Source organism: Callithrix jacchus, chromosome 7 (genome assembly GCF_049354715.1).
Source record: "Callithrix jacchus isolate 240 chromosome 7, calJac240_pri, whole genome shotgun sequence".
Lineage (NCBI taxonomy): Eukaryota > Metazoa > Chordata > Mammalia > Primates > Cebidae > Callithrix > Callithrix jacchus.
In genome coordinates this window covers 89,693,326-89,709,792 of record NC_133508.1, presented here as the reverse complement: position 1 = coordinate 89,709,792, position 16,467 = coordinate 89,693,326, and the positions used below count along the sequence as shown (strand labels likewise).

Below are 16,467 nucleotides of genomic sequence, written 5' to 3'. Positions count from 1 at the left end.
CTCACATCTATAATCCCAGCACCCTGGGAGGCCGAGGCGGGTGGATCACGAGGTCAGGAGGTCGTGACCAGCCTGACCAATATAGTGAAATCCCGTCTCTACTAAAAATACAAAAATTAGCCAGGTGTGGTGCTGTGCACCTATAATCCCAGCTACTCGGGAGGCTGAGGCAGAAGAATCCCTTGAACCTGGGAGGCGGAGGTTGCAGTGAGCCAAGAATGTGCCATTGCACTTCAGCGTGGGTGACAGAGCAAAACATCTTCTTAAAAAACAAAAAAAAACCCTGTGCTCAAAGTTAAGTTTATTGGGAGCCCCAAGACAGGCTCTAACTTGACCAGGAATGAAGGAGTAGTTGGACCATTTTTCTTGGACCAAAGTACCTCTGGATTAACTCTGAAGGAGGCATATGAATCAGCTAAATGAATTGCGAAGGGAAAGATTATGTGCCGAAGAAGCAACATGTGTATCTCCCTATTTTATACAGGCATTTCAAACCATAAAGTTTAAGAGATGAGCCAGCCTGTGATTTGCCTCTCCTAAGGAGATCCTGGTTAGGAGGTATAGAAGAGTGAACTCTTGGCTGGGTGTGGTGGTTCATGCCTCTAATCCTAGCACTTTTGGAAAGTGGCTGAGGCAGGCAGATCATATGAGGTAAAGAGTTTGAGACCAGCCTGGCCAACATGGTGAACCTTGTCTCTACTGAAAATACAAAAAAATAAACTGGGCATGGTGGTGCGTGTCTGTAATCGGAGCTACTGTGGAGGCTGAGGCAGGAGAATCACTTGAACTCTCCTGAGGCAGGAGATTACACCACTGCACTCCAGCCTGGATGACAGAGTGCAACTCTGTCTTAAAAAAAAAAAAAAGAGCGAACTCTTAAACTTCTTGGGAAAAAAAAAGCATGAACACTTAAACTTCTTGAGCACAGAGGAATCAGGAGATATTTGTTTCCTGGATCATGTCAATTCAGTTTGAAGAAGATTGCTCCCTAAGACCTTGTGGTTCTTTTTTTTTTTGGAGACAGGGTCTCACTGTCACCAAGGCCGGAGTGCAGTGGCATAGTCATAGCTCATTGTAGCCTTGACCTCCTGGGCTCAAGCCATCCTCCTACCTCTCAGTCTCCCAAGTAGGTGGGACTATAGGTGTGTGCTACTACACCCAGTTAATTTTTTGGTTTTTTTATAGAGACAGGGTCTCCTTGTGTTGTACAGGGTGGTCTCAAACTCTAAGGCTCAGGTGATCCTTCTGACTCAGCCTCCCAGAGTTCTGGGATTACAAGCATGAGCCACTGTGCCTGGCTATTGTGGGCCATTTTTGAAACTTTTACATCAAAAGGCTTATTTTGGTTATTAAAAGACTTAATATGGCTCAGGATTTGTCTGCTACCATGCCAAATACTTTTTGAGCCCTAAATTTGATGTGTTCTAGTGAGCCATTACACATAAAATATAATTACAATTATATTTTGAAAATTGTATTAGTCATGAAATCTCTTTTACCAAAGTTTTAAGTTCCCAAACTTAAGTGTGATTATTTCTAATTTCCATAGTTTATCCATGCCCACTGTTCAGTGTCAGATTTCGGAAGCCATTGTTTGGAGAGACGGGGCATACCATCATGAATCTTCTTGCAGTAAGTTGGGATTTTTTTTCTTTTTCCTTACTGGAGTTTATATGGGAGAAGGAAGGAAGGAAGAAAGCAATTTTATTATTTTCTTGATAGCTGTGCCCAAGCTGCTGCTTCAGGCAGGTTAAGATTTATGCTGAAGAAAAAGAATAGAAAACACATACACACACACACACACACTCACTCTCTCTCTCTCTCTCTCTCTTTGTCTCTCTCTCTCTCTCTCTCTTTGTCTCTCTCTCTCTCTCTCTCTCTCTCTCTTTGTCTCTCTCTCTCTCCCTCCCTCCCCCACTCCCTCCCCACCCTTCTCTTGCAAACATAAAGTGAAATGGTACAGGATTCCAGCACCTGATTATATACTTACTGTCTAACTGATCTTGCAGAATTATTGTGAGGACTAGAAGTAATATATAAATAAATCACCTAGCATTCTGTCTTATTTTTATTTTAAGACTGGCATTGTATGAATTTCTCTTGTGTTTATATAGGTTCCTATCCAAGCAAAGATTGGTCAGAGATTGTACTTAGATACCCTAAGCCAGTAAGGCTACTGCTCTCTGCTGATAGATCTGAATTTGGACTGGAATTTAAACTTCATTGTTTTTCTTTCTCCTGGGCTCTCTCATGTCTCCTACACACGTGCACAGGTTCTGACTCTGTTGGCCAAGAACATGGGTTGGCTTGAGTCCACTAAGGCCTCTGCTGCATGTGTGCACAGACTAAGATCAATCCTGGATATTTGGACAGTTTATGAAGCTCCCTATGGTTGTCTCACCTCCCAGAACTTGCCCCAAACAGGTTTGGTGAACTCAAGCTAATCAAGCTACTTGGCCTCCCTTTTTGATAATCACCAAGTTACCACTTTGACAGTGTTCCATAGTAAGTAAACTCCTTCAAAGTAGCAAAGCTAATTTTTTTTGTTTATTTGTTTTATTTTGTTTGAGACACAGTCTCTTATCACCCAAGCTGGAATGCAGTGGCTTGGTCTCAGTTCATTGCAACCTTTACCTCCTAGGCTCAAGCAATTCTTGTGCCTCAGCCTCCCAAGTAGTTGGGACTATAGGAGTGCACTACCACACCCAGCTAATTTTTGTGTTTTTTGTAGAGAGAGTTTTGACATGTTATCTAGCCTCAAACTCCTGGCCTCAATGAGTTACTCGCCTCAGCCTCCCAAAGTGCTAGTATTACAGGTATGAGCCACTGCACCCGGTCGCAAAGCTCATTGTTTTTGATAAACTACCTTGCCCTGGTTGAACTACCTACCTACCTAATGGGATTAGGGGGCATCCCTAGGCAAGAAGGTCACAAACTCAATTCGAAGTTCAGTAGTTTTCATGAAAAAATACTTCTTCTCTTTTTCTTTTTTTGAGATGGAGTCTCACTCTGTCACCCAGGTTGGAGTACAGTGGCTTAATCTTTGCTAACTGCAACCTCTGCCTCCTGGGTTCAAGCAGTTTTGTTTCAGCCTCTGAAACAGCTGGGATTGCAAGCGTCTTCCACCACTCCTGGCTAATTTTTTGTATTTTTCGTAGAGACAGGGTTTCACCATGTTGGCCAGACTGTCTTGACTTCTTACCTCAGGTGATCCGCCCACCTTGGCCTCCCCCAATGCTGAGATTACAGGTGTGAGCCACCTCACCCAGCCAAAATGCTTCCCCCCCCCCCACCTTGAGACGGAGTTTCACTCTTGTTGCCCAGCCTGGAGTGCAACAGCATGATCTCGGCTCACTGCCTCCACCTCCTGGGTTCAGGCAATTTTCCTGCCTCAGCCTCCTGAGTAGCTGGGAAATTGTTATTTTTTAATAGACATATTATAATTGTACATATTTAAGGGCTACATTTTGATGCCTCAGTACGTGTATACATTGTATAGTGTATCCTCCCACCTCAGCATCCTGAGTAGCTGGGACTACTGATGCCTGCCACCACAGCCTGCTAATATTTGTATTTTCAGGGTTTTGCCATGTTGCCCAGGCTGGTGTTGGACTCCTGGATTCAAGATTTCCACCCACCTCAGGCTCCCAAAGTGCTGGGATTATAGGGATGAACCACCTGGCCCTAGAGTCTTGATTTCTTTAGGCACCTATGCCTCCAGGTTAGACAGGGAGTATCTGATATTTAATGTAGGCTACAAGAATTCTGAGAATTCTGAGTATACATGGAAAATCCTCTTCATGTGATGGCTCCAGAATCTCATGGGTGAGCTGCTGATAACGCCTGACTATGGAATCAGAAATTATTATTAATTAATTAATCTTTTTTTTAAATTTTATTTTATTTATGTATCTTTTTTGGGACAGGATGTTGCTCTTGTTGCCCAGGCTGTAGTGCAATGGCGCCATCTCAGCTCACTGCAACCTCCGCCTCCCAGGTTCAAACGATTCTCCTGCCTCAGCCTCCTGAGTAGCTAGGATTACAGGCATGCGTCACTGTGCCCAGCTAATTTTGTATTTTTAGTGGAAACGGGGTTTCTCCATATTGGTCAGGTTGGTCTTGAACTCCCAACTTCAGGTGATCCGCCCGCCTCGGCCTCCCGAAGTGCTGGGATTACAAGCGTGAGCCACCACGCCGGGTCTATTTTTATGTATTTTTTTGAGATGGAGTCTTGCTCTGTTACTGAGACTGAAGTGCATTGGCACAATCTTGGCCCACTGCAACCCCCGCCTCCTGGATTCAAGTGATTCTTGTGCCTCAGCCTCCCCAGCAGCTGGGATTACGGGCATGCAACACTATGACCAGCTAATTTTTGTATTTTTAGTAGAGAGGCATGTTAGCCAGGCTGGTCTCAAACTCATGACCTCAAGTGATCTGCTCACCTCAGCCTCCCAAAGTGCCTTTTGCCTTTTTTTTTTTTTTTTTGAGACAGAGTTTTGCTCTTGTTGCACAGGCTAGAGTACAATGGTGTGATCTCAGCTCACTGCCACCTGTGACCCCCCACCACCCCAGGTTCAAGTGATTATCCTCCCTTGATCTCCTGAGTAGCTGGGATTACAGGTATGCGCCAATATGTCTGCTAATTTTTGTATTTTTAGTAGAGACGGGGTTTTGCCATATTGGCCAGGCTGGTCTGACCTCAGGTGATCCACCCGCCTCGGCCTCCCAAAGTGCTAGGATTACAGGCATGAGCCACCATGCCCAGCCTTGCCTATTTTTTAATTTGGTTATTTGTCTTTTTGCTGTTAGGTTAAGTTTGTTCTGGATATTAACTCCTTTTCAGATGTATGGTTTGCAGATATTTTCTCTTGTAGGTTGTCTCTTCACTCTACTAATAGGTTCCTTTTCTCTGCAAAATCTTTTTAGTTTGATGTAATTCCATTTGTCTAGTTTTGCTTTTATTGCCTGTGCTTTTGAGATCTTATCGAAAAATTCCTTGCCTACACCAATATTATGAAGCATTTCCCCTGTTCTAATAGTTTCATAGCTTTGGATTTTATGTATAAGTCTTTAATCCATTTTTAGTTGATTTTTATATATGGGGAGAGGTAGGGGTCTAGTTTCATTCTTCTGCATGTGGATATCCACTTTTTCAAGCACTGTTTATTAAAGAGATCCTTTCCCCAGTGTGTGTTCTTGGCACCTTTTGTCGAAAATCAGTTGGCTGTAAGTGTGCAAATTTATTCGTAGTCCTTCTATTCTGTACTCTCTCCGTCTATGTGTTTATTTTGGCCACTGCTATGCTGTTTTGGCTACTACAGTTTTGTAGTAGATTTGGTCAGGCAGTATGATATCTCTAGCTTTGTTCTTTTAGCTCAGGACTGTTTTGGCCATTTGAGGCCTTTTGTGGTTTTATAAAAATTTTAGGGTTTTTTTTCTGTCTCTGTGAAGAATGTCATTGGCATTTTGATAGAGATTACATTGAATCTGTAGATTGCTTTGGGTAGTATGGCCATTTTCACAGTATTAATTCTTCCAATCCATGAATGTAGAATATCTTTCCATTAGTTATATTGTCTTTAGTTTCCTTTGTCAATGTTTTATAGGTTTCATTGTAAAGATAATTTACCTCTTAATTAAGTATATTCCTAGGTATCTTTTTTTGTAGCTACTGTAAATGAAATTGTTTTATTTTTTATTAGCATACAAAAACTACTGATTTCTGCATACTGATTCTGTATCCTACAACTTTATTGAATTTATTCGCTCTAATACGTTTTTGGTGGCATCATTAGGGTTTTCTACATATAAGATCATGTCATTTGGAAACAAGCACAATTTGACTTTCTCCTTTCCAATTTGGATGCCTTTTATTTCTTTCTCTTGTCTAATTGCTCCAGCTAGGACTATGTTGAATAGAAGTGATTAAAATGGGTATCCATGTCTTGTTTCTGATCTTGGAGGAAAAGCTTTCCACTGTTCCCATTCAGTATGATGTTAGCTATGGGTTTGTTGCATACGGCCTTTATTGTGCTGGGGCTGCTTGTCTGGCTTGGCACAGCAGGCCAGCCAGCTATGTGTTGGTTTCTCCACTTTGCAGGTCTGCCTGTTCCCTGGGGCAGGGAGGTCCCATGTGAGTTCAATGCCCTCATTCTGTTGGGCCTAAGCTCTTAGCAGCTGGATGGTGGTGCTATAGATACGTGTGTGTGGTGGACTGACAGTGGGGCCTCAGAGATGGAGAGATGGAGTGGCATTTGGCCCTCAGGTAGGATGCACTCTAGCAGTGGATCCAGTTTCAAGATGGTACCATGCTATGACTGGGAATGGGGACTGGGAGGTGTATGACATGGGCTCCAACTCTGGGGCAGTGTAGTACTGTGAACTGCAGGCAACTACAAACTGGATTCAGGGCTTGTGAGGACTGCAGGACTCTCCTGTAGCAAGGAATGCAGGTGGCTGCAGTGGTCATGGGGACCATGGGTCCCCAGATTACCCTTTCCACATTAGAAGTAGTCCTTCCTTACTCCAGGCCACTCCTTGCAGGGAGACAGTGAGGCAGAGGCAGAGTGCTTCACTCCCCTCTCTATAGTACTATCTAGGGCATCTGCTCCTCCACAGGGATTTCAGCACTCCCCTGGTGCTCTGCAGCATACTTCCACAGCCACTTCAGTTGAAATATAGTTGTTTATTAGTAGTTTTGGTCCCTTTTGTTGACTAGTGGGGAGCAAGAGCCAGGCAACTCCAGTCAGCCGTCTTGCTGATGTTAATAGATGACATCTAGTGATGTCACTGTCTTCTAGAGAGAAAACAATAAGAAAAAAAATCTTGTAGATTTACCCATCTAGTTGCCATTTCCAGTGTTTTTCATTCTTTTGTGTAACTGTATTTTCATCTGGTGTCATTTTCCTCTGCCAAAATGATTGCCCGTAGTATTTCTTACAATTTAGGTTTTCTGCTGCTGAATTCTTTTAGCTTTCATATTTCTGACAACATCTTTATTTGATCTTCATATTTGGAAGATATTTTTGCTAAATGGAGAAGTCTAGGTTGAGTTGTTTGTTTGTTTTGAGACAGAGTTTCACTCTTTCACCGAGGTTGGAGTGCAGTGGCACGATCATGGCTCACTGCAACCTCCACCTCCTGGGCTCAAGTGATTCTCCCACCACAGCCGCCCGAGTAGCTGGGACTATAGGCGTGCACTACCACGCCTAGCTAGTTTTTGTATTTTTAGTAGAGACAGGGTTTCACTATGTTGCCCAGACTGGTCATGAACTCCTGAGCTCAAGGGATCCACCTTCCTCGGCCTCCTAAAGTGTTGGGATTACAGGTGTGAGCCACTGTGCCCAGCCCAAGTTTTGTTCTTTGAGTATTTTTAAGATGTTGCTCCACTGTCTTCTGGTTTGCATTGTTTTCCCTCTCATCTTTGTCCCTCTCTACATAAAAATATTTTCTTTTCTTCTTGTTGTCTTTTCTTATTTTTTTTGAAATAGGGCCTCTGCTGGGCACGGTGGCTCACGCCTGTAATCCCAGCTACTTGGGAGGCTGAGGCAGAAGAATTGCTTGAACCAGGACCTGGGAGGCCGAGGTTGCAGTGAGCAGAGATGGTGCCACTGCACTCCAGCCTGGGCTACAGAGCAAGACTCCGTCTCAAAAGAAAAAAAAAATAGTGTCTCACTATGTTGCCCAGGTTGGAGTGCAGTGGCACAATTACGGCTCACTGCATCCTTGACCTGCAGAGCTCAAGTGATCTCCCCACCTTGGCCTACCAAGTAGCTGGCACTACAGGTGCATGCCACTACGCCCAGCTAATTTTGTTTATTTTTTATGCACACGGGGTCTCATTATGTCTCCCAGGCTGGTCTCCAACTCCTGGGCTCCAGCTATCCTTCCACCTCAGCCTCCCAGAGTATTGGGATTACATGCATGAGCCACTGTACCTGATTTTCTCTGGTTGGTTTCAAAAACTTTTTGAAATCACAGGTTTGGAGCAAATTGATTTTAATGTGTTGTAGTCTAGTTTTCATGTTTCCCGTACTTGGGATTCATTGAATGTTTTTTTTAGATCAATGGGTTTATAGTTTTCATCTGTTTCTGTTCATCCACTTCTCTCCCTGAAGATTACTCCAATTACATATATATCAGGCTGCTTGAAATTGTTTCACAGCTCTCTAATGTTCCTTTTATTTCTTTTTCAGTCTTTTTTTCTCTGTTTTATTTAGGATAGGTTTTATTGCTGTGCTCTCAATTTTACTAATCTTTTATTTTGCAATGTTTAAGCTGCTATCTTTTTTTTTTTTTCTTTTGAAACAGAGTCTTGCTCTTGTCATCCAGGCTGGAGTGCAATGGCACAATCTTTGCTCACCACAACCTCTGCCTCCTGGGTTCAAGTGATTCTCCTGCTTCAGCCTCCCAAGTAGCTGGGATTACAGGCACACATCACCACGCCTGGCTGATTTTTTTGTATTTTTAGTAGAGATGGGGTTTCACCATGTTGCTAGGCTGGTCTCGAACTCCCGACCTCAGGTGATCTGCCCTCCTAGGCCTCCCAGTGCTGGGATTATAGGCATGAGCCACCACACCCGGCCTTATCAATCTTTTAAAAAATCTCAAATGCTGTAATTTTCATCTCTAGAAGTTTCACTTGGGTCTTTTAAGATCTTTTATGTCTCTGCTTAACATTTTGTACATGTAGAAGACAATTATAATAACTATTATAATGCTATTATTTTGGTAATTCTAACATTGTGTGTAAGTTCTGGCTCAGTTTCCATGGGTTGATTTTTTTTTTTTCCCCCCCTGATTTTGAGCTGTGTTTTCATGCTTCTTTTTTATTCGTTGCCAGACATTGTGATTTTTACCTGTTGGGTGCTGGATATCAATATTATTGAGGTTTTTCTGCAAGAAATGAAGTCAAGTTACTTAGAAATACCCTCCATCTCACATCATATCCTACATTTCAGTAAATGACAGTTCCAGTCTTCTCGTAGCCTTGGCTATAAAATTTAGAATCACTTTTAATTCTTATTGTTTGTTCACATTCCATATCCATGGTGGCAAATATTATCTGTTTTTTCCTTTAAAATATATCTAGAAACAGATATATTTGGCTCACGTTGTAATCCCAGCACTTTGGGAAGCCGAAGTGAGCGGATCACCTGAGATCAGGAGTTGGAGACCAGCCTGGCCAATATGGCAAAACTCCATCTCTACTAAAAATACAAAAATTAGCTGGGCCTGGTGGTGCGTGCCTGTAATTCCAGCTACTTGGAAGGCTGAGGCAGGAGAATCACTTGAACCTAGGAGGCGGAGGATGCAGTGAGCCGAGATTGCACCACTGTATTCCAGTGGGGATAACAGAGAGAGACTCCATCTCAAAAAAAAGTGTGTGTGTGTGTGTGTGTGTGTGTGTGTGTGTAAGTGTATGTATTTATATATACATACATCTAGAAACTGACAACTTACCACTTTTTAAACTGTTAACATCCCTGCTAGGTGTAGTGGCTCACACCTGTAATCCTAACACTTTGAGAGGCCGAGACAGGTGGATCACCTGAGGTCGGGAGTTCAAGACCAGCCTGGCCAACACGGTGAAACCCCGCTTCTACTAAAATTACAAAAATTGGCCTGGCATAGTGGCACACATCTGTAATCCCAACTACTTGGGAGTCTGAGGCATGAGAATCACTTGAATCCTGGAGGGAGGTTGTAGTGAGCCAAGATTGTGCCATTGCCCTCCAGCCTGGGCGATAGAGGGAGAGTCATCTCAAAATAAATAAATAGACTGGGTGTGGTGGCTCACGCCTGTAATCCAAGCACTTTGGAGGCCAAGACGGGCGGATCACCTCAGGTCGGGAGTTCAAGACCAGCCTGACCAACATGGTGAAACCCCGTCTTTTTTTTAGAAAAAAATAAATTGTTTATAAAAAATAAATAAATAAACTGTTAACATCCTGGTCTAAGCTCTCATTATCTCCTACCTGGATTGCTTTTATTGTATTTATCTGATCTCTTTTCTTCTATTCTTCCTCCCTTACCACCTATTCATTACCAAGAAGTCAGATCTGTTAGAACAAGTGAAAATGGAAAGCCTCCTAAAGGAAAAAGTACTCATGGTGACCTATAAGAACCTATGAAATCGCCAGGCGCGATAGCATGTGCCTGTAGTCCCAGCTACTCAGGAGGCTGAGGTGGGAGGATCACTTGAGCCCAAGAATTCTGGGCTGTAGTGCGCTATGCCAATCGGGTGTTCGCACTAAGTTCGGCATCAATATGGTGACCTCCCGGGAGCGGGGGACCACCAGCTTGCCTAAGGAGGGGTAAACCAGCCCAGGTTGGAAATGGAGCAGGTCAAAACTCCCGTGCTGATCAGTAGTGGGATCATGCCTGTGAATAGCCACTGCACTCCAGCCTGGGCAACATAGCGAGACCCTGTCTTTAAAAAAAGAATCTATGAAATCAGCCATTTGCTATTACTTTGACCTTGACTCCATCACTCTTGCTCATTTTGTTTCACCCATACTGGATAGATGGTGTGTTAGGGTGTATGTGTTTCCTTACAAATATTCATTGAGTGCCTAAGATGTTCCAGGCTTTAAGGATATAGCAAGAACAAAACAGCTGAGAGTTTATACTCTCTTGGAGCTTCCTCTTAGAGAGAGGAGACAGACAGTTAACAAATAAATATAGAAAATATTAAGTGCTGGTAAAGTAGGATAAACATTCAAAAATATTTTTTAATGTATGTAAGAGGTATATGATAATGTTTGATTTACTTATAAGAATTTAAAGAGTAAAGAGCTGTAATGCGTACAGTGGGGCTTTCATTATACATCTTATTATTATTTCAATAAATAGGATCTTTCAATATTGATGTTCTTTCCATTTGTGTTAATTTTATTACTATAAATAAAACCCTACCATTGATGAATTAATTTATTCTGCTTCAATCTGCTTTGTCCCAGGACTTCAGAAATTACCAGTATACCTTGCCAGTAGTTCAAGGTTTGGTGATTGATATGGAAGTTCGGAAAACCAGCATCAAAATTCCCAGCAACAGATACAATGAGGTAAGATATACCATGAAGGTGTATTTTTCATAGTTGAAAACATGAGTGAAGGTGAAAACTGCATGGTTATGTATAAATTTTATTTATAATTAATTAACAATGACATCAGTGCATAATATTATATGGCTTAGTTCAGTTATGGGGTATTTCATTACAGAAAGGCAAGATGTCAAATTTTGACTTATTTGGTCATTAGTTGTATTATTTTACCTTTTGATGTTATGATAGTTAGTGTTAGATTTACATTTTGATCAGGGCATGAAATTAGCCTTGTATCTGTAATATTAGTGGTGAGATTTAAAAAATGTTCCCCCTTCTATAAAGATTTATTTGTTTACTTATTTTTTTATTAAAAATTTTTTTTTTATTGAGATAGAGTCTCACTTTTTCACCCAGTACAGTGGTGCAATCATGGCTCACTACAATCTCGCCTCGTGAGTTCAAGCAGTTCTCCTGCCTCAGCCTCCTGAGTAGCTGGGATTACAGGCACCTGCCACCATGCCTGGCTCATTTTTTGTATTTTTAGTAGAGATGGGGTTTCACCATGTTCATGAGGCTAGTCTTGAACTCCTGACCTTAAGCGATCCCCCCCACCTTGGCCTCCCAAAGTGCTAGGATTACAGGCATAACCTGCCGCACCTGGCCAAATATTTATTATTTTTAACTGTTCTTAATAGTTAAGCACAGTTTAGCATAAGTCTCAAAATGGCTTTAAATAAGGTTTCAAAAGCAAATGATTCATTTTGAATTAAGATGTATTTTGTAACTAAAGTGAAACCGTACATACTATACACATATTAACAGAATTATATAAATATTCTTTGCTTATTTGCATGTGAAGTCTTTTTTGAATTTAAATATTTAAAAAATCTGTTCTAAAATGTCTCATGATAATTATTGGGCTTTTAAAGAGATTTTATTTTGAAACTTAGTTTGATATAATAATGATTAAAATTTGTTGTTTTATTAGGGTGAGAATTCTTCTTCCACTATTTCTTAGATTTCTTTTTTTTTTTTTTTTGAGACGTAGTTTCGCTGTTGTTACCCAGACGAGTGGAATGGCACAATCTCGGCTCACCACAACCTCCGCCTTCTGGGTTCAAGCAGTTCTCTTTCCTCAGCCACCCGAGTAGCTGGGACTACAGGCACGCACCACCATGCCCAGCTAATTTTTGTATTTTTAGTAGAGACGGGGTTTCACCTTGTTGACCAGGATGATCTTGATCTTATGACCTAGTGATCCACCCACCTCGGCCTCCCAAAGTGCTGGGATTATAGGCGTGAGCCACCGCGCCCGGCCTAGATTTCTTCTTTCTTTTCTCTTTCTTTGGAATCTCGCTCTGTTGCCCAGGTTGGAGTGCAGTGGCGGGGTCTCAGCTCACCTAAACCTCCACCTCTCGGGTTTAAGTGATTCTCCTGCCTTGGCCTCCTGAGTAGCTGGGATTGCAGGCACCTGCCACCAAGCTCTGCTAATTTTTGTGTTTTTAGTAGAGATGAGGTTTCACCATATTGGCCAGGCTCTTCTTGAACTCCTGACCTCAGGTGATCCACCCAGCTTGGCCTCCCAAAGTACTAGGATTACAGGCTTGAGCCACTGTGCCCAGCCAGATTTTTATGTATAAAATAATTTTTCCTTCCTTTTCTTTCTTTTTACTTTTCTTTTTTTCTTCATTCAGCCACTAAATCATTCATGCATGGAATAAACATTATATACTTGGTATGCACTTAGAATCACACAGGTGTTTTATTGAATTTTTTAGCTCAGTTCTCAGTATTATTATGAAAATGACCTATGTCAATGCTTTTACCTATATGATTGTTTTTCTTTTAGGATATTAGAAAACAGTAGCTAGAATGTGTGCTTACTTTTTTCTGGGATACAATTAGCAGTCTTCAGCATTTAGATAATCCTGGCTTGGAATACCAAGGAGTAATAGATGAGAGTAGGTGGAGCCAAAACCTTAAAGTGAACTATGTGTAGTTCACAGATCTTGGTCTGTTTGCCCAGGCTGGAGTGCAGTAGTGCAATCTTAGAGATTGTGCTTTGAAAACCTATTTTATTTCTCAGATTTTAAATATGTTCTATGATTTGAAATATAAGGATGAGAGTAAGAATATTATGTCTGCTGGCCGGGCCCGGTGGCTCATGGCTGTAATCTCAGTACTTTGAGAAGCTGAGGCAGGCAGATCACCTGAGGTCAGGAATTCAAGACCATCCTGGCCAACATGGTGAAACCCATCTCTACTAAAAATACAAAAATGAGCTGGGCCTTGTGGTGGGCCCCTGCAATCCCAGCTATTCAGGAGGCTGAGGCAGGAGAATTGTTTGAACGTAGGAGGCGGTGGATGCAGAGAGCCGAGATCTTGCCATTGCTCTCCAGCCTAGGCGAAAAGAGCGAAACCCTGTCTCAAAAAAAAAAAAAAATTATGCCTGCTTTCTGAGAGTTTGCTGTCTAGTAAAATTACGGCGTCAGTAGCCCGTCTGTAGCAGCTGCTGCCATCATGGTGGCTGCAGCAGCGAGGTGCTGCCAGGGCTGCACAGTCTGGATCCCACAGGAGCCAGGGACAGGTGGGAGCCCCACCCCTTCCAAGTTGGTGGGGTGGGAGCTCCCTAGGTGCAGCCACCCAAGTTGTGGCTGCAGACCTGGGCCTTCTGCTCCACGGAGCAGGCAGGAGTCCCTCCCTCCCAGGCTCAGCTACAGCTACCCAACTTGTGGCTGTGGGCCCAGGCATCCTTGCATTTTTGGGGGCTTGGGAAGGCCCCCTTCCCTCACAGGCTTGGAAATGCCTACTCCTGCTGCCTGGCTTTTTTCTGCCATCAGCACTCAGTCCAGTCTCAGAGCAAAGTTGGGGCAGTGCTGACACACCAATGGAAGGGCCTGAAGGCTGGGGGACCAGGCTGCCAGTCCCATGGATGGTAGCGGGAACATGTTGTACCTTTTCTGGGTCTGCCCATGGCCACCCATGGACAATTAGGTGCACACTCCCTCTCCTCTGAGGCCTATAAAAGCCTCGGGCTTAGCCAGAGCTGAGCAGATGTTGGGATGACCAACTGCAGAGAGGAGTTACCCACTCCAGGGTCTCCTATCTGCTGAGACCTGTAGACGTTGGGACAACCAGCTGTAGAGAGAAGCTTCCCATTCCAGGGCCTCCTCTCTGCTGAGCACTGAACACTCAATGTGGTGACCTGTCTGTGGAGGGTAAGAGCTGTGACACCAACAAGGCTGAAACATACCCCTTGATTGCCACATTAGAAGTGAAGAGAAGGAGAGAAAAGCTGAAGCCTTTGGGTAGTCCAGACTTGGGAGCTCCCCAAGCCAGGGCTGTGATTCCCTGTTTGGGGCCCTGCAGTTCCTGGAGTCTCCAAGCATCTGGATGCCACCACATTTCCTGGTGGCAGCTGTGGAAGCTGCTTGCAGTGTACCTGGTTCAGCTGCAACCTTGCAGAGAGCCAGTGCCTGTGCCAGCACCTGTAGCTACCTGTCCCACTGCAGCAGCCAGCATGTCTGGCTGTGTGCAGTGGCTGGCCTCCATGGTTGCTTGCTCACACACTCCTTGCTGCTCCACTCCCGGTTCACCATTGGCAGGCATGGGATCCAGGCTGGTAGAATAAGCCTAGTGTAGCCTGCCAGGTTAAGTGGACAGAAGAAGCCCAGTAGTCCTGAGCCAAACTTAGGCAAAGGCACCACTGGCCACAGAGCTTTGTAGCCAGAAAAGCAACACCCCAAGGATCCTGCAACAGTTAGGGGATCAGATGTCATTCCCAAGCAAATAACATATATTGATTTTCTTGATGTTTGCAAGGTGATGCTATGTGTTTAGAAATTTTGTTTGTACAAGTATATCTGTAAAAGCTAAGAGGCCCTCATATTTACTACTTCTTCCTTTTTTTTGAGGGGACAGAGTCCTGCTCTGTCACCCAGGCCAGAGTGCAGTGGCACACAATCTTGGCTCACTGCAGCCTGCGCCTCCAGGGTTCAAATAATTCTCCCACCTCAGCCTCCTGAGTAGCTGGGACTATAGGCACATACCACCACACCCAGCTAATATTTGTATTTTTAATAGAAGTTGGATTTCACCATGTTGGACAGGCTGGTCTCAAACTCCTAACCATAGGTCATCGACCTACCTTGGCCTCCCAAAGTGCTGGAATTACAGGCGTGAGCCACTGTACCTAGTCCCCGCATTTATTTCATTACTGACTGGACACATTTACAACAATAGGTCTTATTCATATTACCTGTTTTTATCTGAACTCTGCTGCCTCCATTTATGGTGTACAGGTTCAAAATCCTTTGTTCTAAAAGAATAACTGTATTTCTTGTCATTTATTAGATTTTGTTTTATGGATTATGTATCAGTTATTTTTCTTTCCTGATTTAGCAAACTGAATTTTCTTACTAGTTAAATTTTTATTTTACCTCAACATAATTTTATCTCTCACAATCTCATACAGCTAAATTGTGTTGTGTCTAATAATTCCACTTTATAGTTGAAAAAGTAATTTGTTTTTTCTTTTCTTTTCTTTCTTTTTATTTTTGGAAACAGGGTCTCACTCTGTTGCCCAGGCTGGAGTGCAGTGGCACAATCGTGGATCACTGTGGTCTCGACCTCCTGGGCTCAAGTGATCTTCCCACTTCAGCCTCCCAAGTAGCTGGGACTACTGGCATGCACCACTACACCCAGCTAATTTTTGTATTTTTTTTGTTTTATAGAGATAGGATTTCTTCATGTTGCCTATGCTGATCCTGAACTCCTGGGCTCAAGTGATACTCCCACCTTGGCTTCCCTAAGTGCTGGAATTACAGGCGTCACACCCAGCCATAATTTTCTTATACATTTTATTTAATCACAATATTATTCTTTTCCTCTCATTTATTTTTTATATTTATACTCATAGTCTTTCTTATTATTGCCCATATTGCATGCTCTTTTGCTTCATGGGTTTTGCAGAGCTAGTTCCTTACTGATGCATATTTCCCCTAAACTTCACCTGCCTAACCCCCACCTGACACACTCCTTTTTTAGATGTCACAGTAAATGACATTTTTTTCAAATGTACTTTCATTTGACTCTCAAATGGGGTAACACTCTCTATTATATGCATTCCTAGAATTCTATGCATACTATTTTTAATAATCAGTACATTTGTAATTCCTTGTTGAGTGTCTATTTTTTCTACTGTACTGTGAATTCCACGAGGGACTATGTCTGTCTTTTATACCACAGGTATCATTAGCAACCACCCTAGTACGGTGTGAGTGAGCAAGAAATATCTGTTGAATGAAGACATGAAACAGAACTATATAGATAAAACAGTATGAAAACAAGTGGTGAAATTTATTGTACGTATACTAAAGGTACAGAGAAAGTAGATCTCTGATGAATAGAATAGACAAGA

The 16,467-nt window shown here is 42.8% G+C and overlaps 1 protein-coding gene across 3 annotated transcripts in view; it reads left to right on the top strand.

The window, feature by feature from the left end:
• The window catches only part of ZFYVE9 (zinc finger FYVE-type containing 9), a 216,541-nt gene that overhangs the window by 153,375 nt on the left and 46,699 nt on the right, over positions 1-16,467 (top strand). For all 3 annotated transcript variants that reach the window (XM_035251494.3, XM_035251492.3, XM_035251493.3), the window contains 2 exons: positions 1,550-1,632; positions 10,962-11,066. In XM_035251494.3, the coding sequence (XP_035107385.3) occupies positions 1,550-1,632; positions 10,962-11,066 (188 nt within the window). The remainder of the gene's footprint in view (positions 1-1,549; positions 1,633-10,961; positions 11,067-16,467) is intronic.